Source organism: Periophthalmus magnuspinnatus, chromosome 4 (assembly GCF_009829125.3).
Source record: "Periophthalmus magnuspinnatus isolate fPerMag1 chromosome 4, fPerMag1.2.pri, whole genome shotgun sequence".
NCBI lineage: Eukaryota > Metazoa > Chordata > Actinopteri > Gobiiformes > Gobiidae > Periophthalmus > Periophthalmus magnuspinnatus.
In genome coordinates, this window is record NC_047129.1 from 16,563,344 (window position 1) to 16,577,308 (window position 13,965).

The 13,965-nt window shown below is 37.6% G+C and overlaps 1 protein-coding gene across 1 annotated transcript in view; it reads left to right on the forward strand.

Annotated features, from left to right (window-relative positions):
* Positions 1-4,157: 4,157 nt before the first annotated feature.
* Positions 4,158-13,965, forward strand: part of bcar3 (BCAR3 adaptor protein, NSP family member) — a 106,174-nt gene continuing 96,366 nt past the window's right edge. Inside the window, exons 1-2 of the mRNA XM_055221403.1 lie at positions 4,158-4,286; positions 8,995-9,109. Of these exons, the coding sequence (XP_055077378.1) occupies positions 4,197-4,286; positions 8,995-9,109 (205 nt within the window). The 5' untranslated portion in view covers positions 4,158-4,196. The remainder of the gene's footprint in view (positions 4,287-8,994; positions 9,110-13,965) is intronic.

Below are 13,965 nucleotides of genomic sequence, written 5' to 3' on the forward strand. Positions count from 1 at the left end.
CTAATGTGATTGGCAAAAAGGATGCCCTTGGAGTACACAGGAGGCTGCCAGTAAGAGCAGTGCATACAGATACACTATGGGGTAAACTGTTGTCTTGTTTTCACTTTACATTTATACCCTACTATGTCAAAGAGCATGTGTCTTTTGTATGATATATATATGATAAACGGTGAAACGATGCAGGGATTGGGCTCTGGAGGTCTGTGGTCATGGGAAACAGCTGTGGTCAGGCCAATAGAGAGAGAGAGAGGACACAGAAGAGGGGAGCGAGGGACCACTGGAGACCGCTTGGAAGAGAACACTGCTCTAATAATTCTTGATGACCTTTAGACCAGAAAGAGACTACAAACGAGGAAGAATGTGGTGTCTTGGCTACTCTACTAATGGTCAGGACTAGGAGCAGGCTACAGTGCTGTCTTGAGTTTGTCCTATAAGCTGTTCTTTGGGTGATTTTATTTTTTTGTTTGAGAATCGGGATGGGAAACAAGGCAATTATGACATGATCCTCTCTCTGACAATATGATTTTTTAGTTATAACATAAAATCATAAACCTGTGTTGTTCATTTTATTTCATAAAAAAAAAAAAAAATCTTTTTATGTATTTCGTGCAGATTAATGAACACAAGAAGTCAGTGTACATGCATCCAGCTTAATGCATATTTCATATATTTTTTCTAATTAAAGCTCAAAAACGAGTGGGAAGAAGCAATCGTATTAAATCCCTCCCCTGTCTTCCATTAGAACATAAATTAAATGCATTGTTGTGTTTTTCTGTTTAATAAAAGCTCAAATACAGACACCATTCCACCCACTCCTCCAAATAGAGCAATATGTAGAAAGGAAAGGAGCATAAATCATGATAATTAACTAAATTGTAATCAGAGCTGTCTGTGTAAACCCTCGGCTGTCTCAGTCCTGTTCTGACAGGATTCTGAAATAAAGATAGCTCCTTGGATGAGTTGGGAAATCCACTTTTAAAGTAGACCTATTCTGCATAATCAACTTTTCAGAGCTTTAAACCATGTTGTAGTTGTTTACACTTCTCATTTACCTTCTGAAGTTGTATTTGGACTGATTTGTGCATGTTTGAGTGATCTTTAATCGCTTATTTTTAAGACACCACACTGCTGATCAACTCCTGTTTTCACTGCCACAGGTACACGCCCACTGTGATGTATTTACTTCATTCTCCAATTTTATTTTCTTAATCGGTGATCCACTCAGGATTCTGCAGTGTTGCGTTGTGTTTTTGGTACAAATAGCTGCCGATTGCTGGTGTGATCTGCAGCTGTCCGTTGGAGGTGGCAGCTCTTTGTTGTGGTGACGTCAGCTCCCATTGGGCACTGCAGTTTTTTTTAACATGGAAGTCAGCAGATTTGCTTCTTTTATTAAGACATTTTTGGTCAATATTGCAAATTAAAATGTGCAAATTATAACATAATCATGCCAGAGATTATAACTATAGAGCAGACAAAAGCACCATAGTTCTACTTTAAAGACTTTTGTCCGGTTTAGAGAATTCAAATTTCTTTTTGATATAATTAGAAATAAATAAATACTGGGTTAGGACCAAAAAGTTGAAGATGTGAATGTTTTGAGGGTCATATTTTTCACTGTCAAAACATTTAGTTTATTTATGTATTTTTTTTATTTAATCTTCAACCATTGGAGTATCAACCATTGTACTCCATGTGTACAACAGTGAGGTTTAAACACTGGTCTGGAAATGTGTTCCTTCACAAGTTTCCAATCAGACTTTTATAAGCAAAACCACTTTCAATATCAGAGCCACAACAGCAGAGCCCTGTTTACTGCTCGAGGTGTATTATTGGGTCATCTGGAGCAAAGATGCAGTAGTTTTAGCTTTAGCAGCAGCGGTGGGCAGACGGGGCGGAGCCACGTTTCACTCACATCCTCTTAATGTGGTCCAACTCAAGACTTGATACTTTTTATGGCATCATATGGAGCTGGATCACCAAGTATTTGAGAACTTCCAGTCTTTCTGAGTTCTGTATAAGCTACACAATGTTGCATTTTGTTACATTTCCAGTAAAATATAAATAAGGCTTGGTTGACATTAGGGCTGTGTTTTAAAGGAGAAAAAGGAAAAGTGCAACATACAATGACATTTTTGAGTATAGTTTATTCAGGAATTTCCAATACAAGTTGAGTTTGTTGATATAGCACGTTTAAAACAACTTCAGCTAACGAAAGTACTTAATATAAAAATTCAAACAAAAAATAAATATATAGATGATACTGATTTGAACATTTTACCTGACTGATAGTACTGTTTATTGAGTAAAGGACAGCCAACATGTCTACTCCTGGATTTGCGTGCTAACTGTCCTCGTCAATGTCCTGTTCCGTTATCGCTTCATTTTGAGGTGATTTATGTCGTACTGGTCACTGCTTACATCTTTCCTACAGTGCGTGCGCGCGTATGCCTCACTGCATTTGTTTCACACTAATTAAATTTGTTATAAATTTTAAGATGATTGATGAAATTTAAAACAAGAAGACAGTGTTATGTCTCAGTATGTGCTACTTCAGCGTTATGCATAGCTGCGATACATTAGTGAAATTACTAATGACACGGACTGTCAGATTATATTTGAATGAAACTGACAAAAGACCACTGCAAAATACTCCAACTGGCTCTGTGCACAGCAGTGTTAGCGTCACTACTTCCTGTCCAATTTTCTCTCTATGAGGTTTTTGCAGAGTCAGGCTAAAAGGAATTAATATTTAAAGATGAGGCAGTGAACAGGGAGCTGTAGAAGAGACATGTTCTCTTTTAATGTTAATTTTTATCATGATTGTTTGTGATAATTTATGTTTTGATTTGTTGTATTGTATTTTAAAGTCTTTCTTATTCTGTAAAGCACTTTGAATCACTTGTATACAAATTACAGTATGCTATACAAATAAACTTACCTTGTCATGTTTGTGCCTCAATGCTAATGCCAATGCAAATTTTGAGACATAATAAATGTTAAAACAACGTCATTAAGTATTCTGCATTTAAAAATAAGTAGTTAGTCTTTTAATTAATTTTTAAAGTTTTATACTTCCAAAAAGGATATAAATGGATTTTTCTGCACTTTTATAGGTCATTTTTGTCTGATACTTACACATCAACTAATACTTTTAAAGACAGATTAACAAATTTCCATTGGATTTCCATAGTATTGTCCATTATTATTGAATTACTCAAACAATTATCACATTTTTGTCAATATCACCTGCCGGTACATAGATTTTGTGGCTTGTCCCTTGTTCATATCGTGCTGTCTTATCTTGTCCCCCTCCTCCTCTGATTGGCTGTGACCCTGACAGTGTCCATAGAGTGCATGAGAGACTCATCTCCATGACGACATGCTCGTACATTAGCCTGATGTGTCCAGACCTGTCAGCTCAATGACACCCAGTGGTCACGCAGTCGTGGGACATCACTTAAATAGATTGTGTGGGGTACAGGGGGGCTCAGGGTGCTCAGTCACGCCTTTACCAGGACCTCTGCAATGACTTGCCTCTTTCCTGGGAGACATTAACCTCAACTCATATACAGTAATATGAATGAGTGTTTTAGTCTATATGTGTGGGTGACAGTGAGTTGGTAGAGTGTTTGTCCATTCATCTGAAGGTTAGTGGTTCTAGTCTCTCAACATAAACATCATTGGTTGATTGGTCTGATCCACTGACCCACAGGTTGGCGGTGAGATTCAAGCTCCCAAAGATGAATGCTATCATTGTGTCCTTGGGCAAAACACTTAAACCAACCCACCCTCAGTGTGTGTGTACACTGGTGTATGAATGTGTGTGAATGGGTGAGTGGTTTCTTGATGTAAAGCGATTTGAAGGTGTAAAAGTACTTTGTGACCATTTACTGTTACGTTTTTTAGGCTCAATGCCTGTAGTTTCTTTGAGGCCTCATTTTACTCCTTATTATCCAAACCATCTAATTCCATCTGATTTGAAAAAAAAGAAGTGACAATTTTGAGTTGAAACCAAATAATCCGACTCAAGCAGCTTAACTATAACCATCGTCACAGCTTTTTCCAATCCGGAGAAAACATTATGGGCTTTTGTTAGTATCTGTTGTATTTCAGTAATCTGTTCTCCCTTTTGTGTTTTAGGTTCCACATATACAGATTAGTTGAATACATCCAACTGATCAAGTGTATGTTTCACAATGATGCACCGGTCAATCTCCCGATGGTTGAGTCAGCTGGGACTGCCTCAGTACTGCAGCGCACTGGAGCAAGAATACGATGGAGTAGAGGTAATATCCAACGCCACTTTGACTTTTAAATTATGCAGAATAATTAGAACTTTATTAGCAACATGTTGGTATGCATGTTGTATACTGTTTCAAATACATGCATTATTTACATCAACTTCATAAGGAAACAAGGCACATCGTATAAGAACTTAGTCAATAAATACTGGTTAAGATCCCATTATTTAAATAGACAGTGATGAACAGTGTCTTCAACTTGAAACAGCTGTTTAGTCAGTTCATTACTCTACAGACAACATGCTGAATGTCTGTTCAGCTGAAAGGACATGTGCGTTTTAATTACCCCCTGCCCTGCTAATGGTTACCCAGGATGCATTAGTGGTAGTTAGGACCTTACATAGTAAACTGAGGCGGGACTTATAGAAACATGGATATAGCTGTTTTAAAGGTATGTACAATGACTTTAAAATTACTTCATAATATTAAACTTTAAATAAGTTTAATATTATAAAAGGCCAGTAAATCCTCATCAAAATGGGATTGAAAGTCGATATTTGATTGACCAAAATTTTCTATATCAGCTCCGATATCTGAGACCGGTATCATATCGGTGCAACCCTAGAATTTACAATAGTGTATAGTCTAAATAAACCACTTTTTCTGTGATTTTTGAACCTCAGTCAAAACTATAATGATTACAGGCATGTTTTAGCACATTTTTGGATGGATTGCAATAATATATAATAATAATAATATGCCATAATATTGTCCCACAGAAATTCTGCCCATGCAGCTCTAATTCTGGGTTTATATTGCTTTCTTCAAACTGCTTCACTCCTCAGTGCACCAGCAGGTGGAGTTGTTGTGTCCTTACATAGTTTTTCATGGTCAATAATCAGGACTAAGTGGCATTTAGCTGTTTATGAGTTTTACATGACAGTGCGGCAGTCAGCATTTGGAAAACACAGATCTGTACCATCATGTTCTCTCTTTGCTTTGGCCTTCTGTTCACAAGCACATTAACAACATTAACAAGGACAAAACCAACATCCACTGTGCTAAAACAACTATGCAGAGAGCCGCAGTGAGAGGCAGTGTTATGGTGCAGCTGTGCATGATGGGAGCTAAGAAAACTTGTCAGGTCTCTGCTGGTCGGCCCGGGAGATGTGCTCGATAACACAGAGGTGTATGTTAACATGCGAACATCAACAACTCCAATGTTGTTCTTTTTCAGCTAATATGTTATGACTGAGCTGCTGGATCTCTTCAACCGTTATAATTGTTATTTGACACAGATAGCGCTATTGTGATATGCTTATTATTTGAGAGAATTATTTGTTCTTTCTTTTAGGTTTGTGCATAGAGTGATATTTGATGGCTCTGCAAATTTGGCATATTATTGTTAATGCTATTCAGTAAAAATCAGTTATGTTGGGAATAAACACAAATGTTTTATTCATGTAAATCTGTCCCTGCAAAGTAAAGTGATACAGTCAGATGCTGGCCATGTAAAGGGTAGGGCAGGGTAATGATCAAAGGCGCCACTAGGGTTAAGAAAAGGTGGAGCTGCTCGTATAAAAAGGGCTATCAAAACAATCAATTTTTCTTTTTTATGTTTGGAATGTTTCAAAGTACAGCATTAGACATATCTAGATTGCATTTATTAAGTTACAGGTGATTTATAGCTAAAAGATAACATGCATTCTAGTTGTCAACAGGCATGCTTCTCGACAGATCTCACCTGTAACTTGGCCTGGTGGCTTAAAATCAGAGAGATTAGGTGAATCGCATATGGCGGAATAGACAGTGATGAGGAAAATACTTTGAAAATGTGTTAAAATGTGTTACAAAATACTGAGTGCCTGCATTAACATGTATTTTGTAAAGTATTCAGATACATGGTTCAATCAGAGCACTGGATTCTGAATACTCGGGATACTTTTATGTCCAGTTGCATTAAAATTATAGTGTAAAGACTCGACATAGTATCAAAAAGAGCTCTGTGTTTGTTTCACTGTTTGTTGTGCATTTCCTGTCACTGGAGAAACTAAAATCACACCTACCTCACCACAAGAGCAGCGTTTTATATTTCACTCATTCATTTTGCACAGTTTAAAGTTTACATTGTTTAATCAAGTACCCCCATGTATTCCTTTGATTTTAGGAAAGTACATGTAATCTGAGTACTACTAAATGAAAGAGTAACTGTACTCAAAGTTAATATTTTGAGTATGTATTCTTGGTACATGTATTCACGTACTTCCCAATAGGTCTGAAAAAAGTATTTACTTGTATAATCACCTAAATCAAAATCAGGAGGTATTGTTTAAATTCTGGGACTGGCAAAAACTGAAATGTACACAGCCCCAAGAAATAATTTGATAATAATTTCATATATCATTTAATATTGCACCACTAGGGGTCAGTAAAAGAACAAATCATTACATTCAGTGGAAGGCTTACCAATTTGTGCACACTGTAATCACTTTTCCAGTTTGTCTTCTATGTTCTTACAGTCAGAATAAATAAATGAATTTCATGACATTCTTGTGGCTCGTCCGCTCTATAATTATGTGCCCGTAAGTTTACCCAATGGGCATGTGCGGACAGTCTAAATCAGGAGAGAATGGTTGCATTGTTGGGAAACCAAAACAACAAGGTCTAAGCAGGGGCCTGGGAGCGTCCTGTATGCGTGTGTCAATTATGAGTGTCTCTGGGCTGGTTAAATACACTACCGTGTTGAGTTCTGGTTCAAAGACTTGTGGCGGTCTGCAGACAGGGGCTCTTTTGGGGTCTTTAATGGTAGACTTGGGTCTCTTCAAATGGGGCAGGGTGCGTTTGTTTTTGTGTTGAAGTCACTGCAGTAATGACAGGAGGAGCGGGAGGGGAGGAGACGGCACACTTTTAGGAGAGAGAAGGCAGGGTCAGCACTGGTCAGTTAAAGGCGCTGGGTCATGTGTCTAGACGGTCGCACTGAAATTAAAGGTTGTCTGTCTGTTTCGATTTTCCTTTTTTGTTTTTCTTCCAAAGATTGTTATTGTTTATTTAATGATAACATAGCATTTTATCCATATCTGTGTAATCCCTCAGTTGTCCAGGTCTGATCCATAGCAAAAGACAAAGTTTAAATCTGTCAACTGGAGTGATTTATCCACGCATTTCAGAATTATGAGAAATTAGAACAGTTGCCATAGTGATAAACAATTCAAAACAAAATATTATCTCTTTTGAATGGGAAAAAGTCCTCAAAATGATGCGTAGAGCAGGAAGCTGAAACCCATGAATATCACTTTTTGCATTTAAAAGTGCATTCTTTAACTTTTCATGTGCAGTATCAGCCACATGCTTGTCTCCATGGAGATGTTAGTACTTAGCTTGTAATGTTCCAAGGAGTATTAGCATTAGGCTGTCTATATACTATAACTGTCTTGTATTTTTATAGCTTAAAGAATACATTGAAAAACATGCATTCTTACTGTGGACAGGCTTGCATGTCCGCAGATCTGATCTATATCTTGGCCTGGTTGCTTTACCTGCTTGTTGCCATAAGTTAAATAGTGCACGTATTAATTTATAACTGATATTAGAGGCTTTGGACACCACAAGTTGGTCTTGTCCAAAGAGGTGTACAGATACTCAAAAATACTCAAGTAAAAGTAAAAAGTATAAAAAATAATCTTAAATAAAAGTATTAAAGTACCTGTTTGACAATGTACTTTGTTTTTCGTGCAGATTTTGAGATCTTATAAAGCTTCAAATGTAGTGATTTTGATAAAGATTTGAGCTGAATTTTGTTCAATATAAACAATTAAATGGATTTTTTTTTCTAGCTGTTTTTATCTGTATACTTTTGTTTGCTGAAACTATGAACATGTTAAAAATAAACCTCTCAGTCTTTTCAGCAGGTCTTAAGCAATAACAAAAAATACTTTTACTTTCAGTCCTGTTCAAAATGTAGTGGAGTAGAAAGTACAGATACTGCTCTCAAATGTAATAGAGTAAAAGTAAGTCTGGTCTTTATGCACTTCATACTGTTCTAAACTAAACTGTGGCAATAGATCGTAACTTTTTTTTTGCTCATTTTAATTTCTGATTTTGGAAATAGGGAGAATCTACACTAACATCATGACACTCGACTTTACGGGACAAACACTTTGATTGATGAATTCTGTGTTTCCCATGGGTTTGTGTCACATTTTGATACCACATAAATGACCTCAGGAAGATGGTCACCTGTCTGAGTTGAAAGTTAACGCCGGTCCCCAGCTAAGCTTAAGGTCAAAGGTCAAACAATAGCTTAGGTCAGGCTTCTCCATTTTCTTTGCTCATTTATCTAATATGACAGTATGCTGAGAAAAATCCTGCACTTTTCCCTGAAGAGTTCATAGTCTAAAATAGACTTGCACAATTTTGGAACTGAACTAATGCAAAAATTCCATCAGTTTGAGGACAGTTTGTTGAAGTCTAAACTACAGGTACAGCAAAATATTTATATAAAAAAGACAAAATATAGCATTCTTTGCAGAAGGAGGAGGAAATTTTATGTGCCAATTAATTACATCCTTTTAAATTATGCCAAATCGAATGCTCTCGTGTAGACACTTAACCCACATCCAGTGTCTGCGCACACAGGTGTATGAATGTGCGTGTGGCGCTATATAAAAATGTGACTATTTACCAGCTCAAACAGCAATTTTGATTTGAAAAAAAAGTATTTGATTTGAATAGTTTTATGACTCTTTTGTTTCAGGACTTGCTCAACCTGTCGGAGTATGATCTGTTGGAGCTGGGGGTCCACAGTCACCTCCACCGGCTGCACCTTCTCATGTCTCTGCGTCTGATCCAGGAGAGAGAGCGCAGGAGAGGTAGAACACACAGTTCATCAGCAATTCATTGAAATAATACACACTCTACAACATATACCAACAGACCTTTTATGACTCATATAGCAGCATTTTTAAATCAAAATACCAAAAAATGTTTACAAATTAGAATCTTTATCATACACTTTATTCATAAATCTCTCTATATAAGGCTTCAATCATCATATTTCAACCTGTATACAAAATTACAGTTTATGTGTTTCAGCTTCCTGTCAACAATGACGCAACATTTCAATGACTTTTTCCCATTCAAAAGATGCAATATTTAGTTTTACATTGGGAATCGCTACAGCAACAGTTCTAATTTCTCATCATTCTGACACCAAGGAATAGAAATAATCGTTTGACTTGTTAGATGGAGCCCTACAAATAATAGGCAGCCAAACAAACAGGGTCTCCTTATCTGGGACATCACCTTTGTGTTGTGTGAATCCTGCTCTGTCTGTTGTTTCCTGGAGTTGATGGACATATGAGTGTTATGTAAATATAAAACAGACAATGGAAGTTCAGTGGATCATCTCTTCGACTGTGCGCTTCGGAGATACCAGATAAGTGTGTAAAGTAAAGCCATTATTTGTCATTATACATATAAGGTGTAAACGTAATAGCATAGATCAGACGGTTAGTCGTGACCTGCATCGTTTAGGAGCAGAGGAAACATAATTCCACATAAAATGGTCATGTCCAGTCCCGGAATTGAATCCCACCTTTTTGCAGTAAGAGTGAAAGTGCTAAACACTTGCTTGTCTCCATGGAGATGTTATTACTTTGCTTGGAATGTTCCACAATGTAAAGCCATTTACACTGATCTATCCCCACTGAAACAAATTACAAGTCAAATCTGTGGAGAGGCACGTCCACTCTTAGTAAGAAGTAAGTTTTACAAAGGAGTTTTTAGACCTTCTATTAGAAAAGTTATATAGTGCACCTTTAATTAATTTAAGTTAATCTGTAAGAAAAGAAAAATTCAAATCTGTCAAGTGGGCAAGAAGTTGTAAGAGGGAAGACATTTCACTGCTCATCCAAGCTGCTTTGTCAGTTTCTCTCTCAACTATTTGTCCAGTTGACAGATTTGAATTTTTCTTTTACTATGGATCCTACCTGGACGACTGAGGGATTACACAAACAAATTTAATCAGTAGTTTCTTTTCTACAGCACATCATTTGTTTGGTCAATGTTCATTCTGTCTTCAGTTTTAAACTTAGAATTAGCGACTCTTCTTGTCAGACGCAAGAGTTTGTTTACCCGCTTTACACGTTTGACTTCCTGTAGCCTTTCTCAGAAGCGTCACGTGATTGGGTAGTGACGTGTCTTGTAGGCTGCTTATATGGTTTTGTCAAACAGTAGGCTAAGCTCACAAATGCCACCGCTGGGTCAGAGAGGGCATCGAGATCCGCAAACAAGATCTGAGGTGCATAAATTGTGACGAGGGAGCATACACCTTATCGTACTTGGGATGCAGTTGTGAAGATTGCTTCTGTATGCTTCTGAGAAAGGCTACAGGAAGTGAAACATGTAAACAGGGAAACAAACTCTCCCGTCGGGCAAAACAAATAGCTAATTCTAAGCACATCAGTATTTCTTACTCTGTTTACTTGGACTTGGGCCCAGTATGATAAATACATTGATAAATCATAATGAAATAAGTAGTTTATGTTACAAGACTTACAGGGGCTAATAGAGCTTAAACATGTTTTGATGGAAGTTATATAAAATTATATCTTGTGCATGTGATAATGAATCCATCCAAGTTGCTGTTTGAGTATTTGATTTTAATGGACTTTTTATACAAACGTTCTTACATAAATGAAATATATCCTCCAAATATGCCACATACATTGAAGTCTTCATGCCATCTTGTCTGTTTAGGAGACACCACTATATTTCACCTCGGGGGTTAGGGACAGTCTCCTTAATCTTACTAAATAGGGTCTGGAAATAGTGGGAGGGGGATAATATTGTGTCCCCGTCTCATTGTAGCCGTGTGTCAGTCAGAAGTGGTCCTGCTGGGATTAATCACATCTCAAGTGTCTGTGATGAGGGCCACAGACTCCTTTGTGTGCAGCGTTCCCATGCGTTATACAGAGAAATGTGACTGTTGCCCGGGATACAGACCCAGCCATCGCTCCAGTTTATATGGCACAGTAAAGCCACTACAGGGCATTGGCTCAAGCCTGGGAGATACAGTGTGAAGGAGGAGAAGAGAGATAGTGTGTTGCATGTAATGAAGGACGTATGGTGCACTATAAGACATTTGTGCATTGGTTTGCCTGTTGATTTTGTATAGGTTTAAGACATTTTTTACATTTACCTGGATTTGGGATGAAAATTATTCAATTCAATTTTAATTATATAGCACATTTAAAAAGAACTTGAGCTGCCTAAAGTGCTTCACATAAAATGACAACAAAACAAATATACAGATACCATGATACATAGGAAAAGAACAATAAAACACCAAGATATCCTGTCTAGTTAGTATTAAATGCCAGGGAAAAGAGGTCTTCAGTCTAGTCTTAAACTGCGTTAAAGAGAGCGTCTGACAGATGCTGTTCCATAGTCTGGGTGCTGTCACAGAAAAGGTCTTGAGCCTGGCTTTGGGCACAGCAGCAGGAACTGGTCAGCTGACCTTAGGGCTCTGGGTGGAGTATAGGGCTCCAGTAACTCCCTCAAATAAAGAGGACCCATAGAGTGCACACATTTAAACACAATAACATTTTGAAGTGCACCAGATATGAAACATGAAGAGTGCAAATATCCAGATACTAATCAATACAAAAACTAGTATTGAAACTACTTGTAAATACAAGACAAATCTGAACTTTGATCAGATGTATAAGACAGCATGTTAAATAAAAGAAACTGCTCTTACCCTATACAATTACATTATACTGTATAAACATAATAATAGATAGATAGATAGATAATAATATGAACACAAATGGATGTTGTTTCAACTGATTATTAAAATCTGTATCAGATATTGAGCTTTCCTTTCGCACATATGAGTATCTTGACAAAGAATTGTATTGTCTTGCTAAATTCTGTGGCTGGAATAAAAACCGTAACCACATGTTCCCAGACTTGTAAGGTTTATTTGAGATTTCTGAAAACAGCAGGCTGTAAATTATTGCTCACAAAACTTCTTCCAAAAAGCACCAGTGACAGCTCGATCTTGTCTGACAGCAATCGTCATGGTTACAGAGGAAGAGCATGATCCAAACGTGTTGATATGACAGCAGCGTCTCTTTAAACACATTCCTGAGATCTCGGAGCAGAGCTGGTGCAGCCCTGACCTGCAGCCTCGGGCCCAGTGGTTACCAAGGTGAACAGTACTGTGGTATTATCTGTCTGCTGGCAGCCGGCCACCCCTATCATTACCTCAAAGGCCAGATTTGTTCAGCTAATGGTATCCCTCACACATACACAAACACTTTGACACACAGTGAAAACGCCAAGTCAACATCGTCCCTGATAACAGCATTCCACCATAGCAGGGAAACACACAGGGATCTGACATCCTCATCTCATCATACTAAAGCGTTTTTGGCCATGCTCTGTGATTACGTGGCTGAAAAGTTGGTCCGTGTGCCAGGTACTTTCCTTGTATTCTGGATAAGATGCTGCAGAGATGCGCCAATTATAAAATTATAGGATGAAACTGGAGAGTCCATGTTTAAAGGTCATCCTGTTTTGTAAATTATTTTTTTTCAACCTAAAATGCCAGTGGAATCCTGCTCCTGTATTTGTTTTCCACAGTAGAGTAATTTGTCTATATTTAGCCACAAAGCATTGACGTAGAATCTAATCAAAAAGCTTCCATGGTCTGGGCAAGGCTTCAGCATTGTAAATAAAAAAATCATATTAATACATATCTCTAACAATGTCTTTTGTTGCTATGTTTAATTTTACCTTCAGTTTATGGCAACTACCAAATGGGTAGGCTATATTTTGATGTAGTTAGGTAGGTTTACTAAATATACTGTTTCAGACATGTATATTTGTTAGACATGTCAAACCAGAATCTCTGTTCATGGTCTTCAGGTAAACCACTTCCTTATTTGAAGTTTTGTCAGGACCAAAAATGAATATTTTGATGCAATTTTTTTTATTGCTTTGGTGACGTTGGACCATTGCCAAATTTCCAAATAGGAAGTGATTACTGGCTCACTTCTGGCTCCATCAGCTCCATCCAGTTCACTTTACATCAGAAAACTGTTGCCCCTCTCTGCTGCTGTCAGGTTTGTCATTTTGATGTTAAACGTTCGTATTAACCCTCTCTACACGATCGTGGCATTTTTATTTCACTGTTGTGTCCGTAATTCAAGATATGAACATTAATAACTGACCCTACAGTGTCCGCGCCCTGTTAAACCAGCGAGAAGTAACTGCTCTAGCCTCGATGAGCTTCATTTGACTGGAGCTCAACGCTATGAGTCACAGTTAGTCCACTTATTTATACAGACTATGCTTGAACCCCATGAATACACATGCAGAAAGCTGACATTTACAAGTATAAACAAAAACTGATGTAACCAAGTTGAAGTCATATCAGATTAATGAACAATACTTCAAAATGCCTCCAAACCACAAGTGTAAAAGTCGCCTATTGTTTTAGTACTAACCATAACCCATAAACCTCTTCTTCACTATGAGTAAGTAATATAAATATCAGGGTTCAATGCTATGCCAAACATGGGTCCCACTCATGTTTTTACATTGTGAGTTGGACAGATTGACACAGCAGGTGGTTCTGTTGGTTTGTTTGTGTCCCTCGTGACCTGCAGAGTTGTCATAGTAACGGCATAGTTGTCCAATGAAGACCTTTACCTCATTT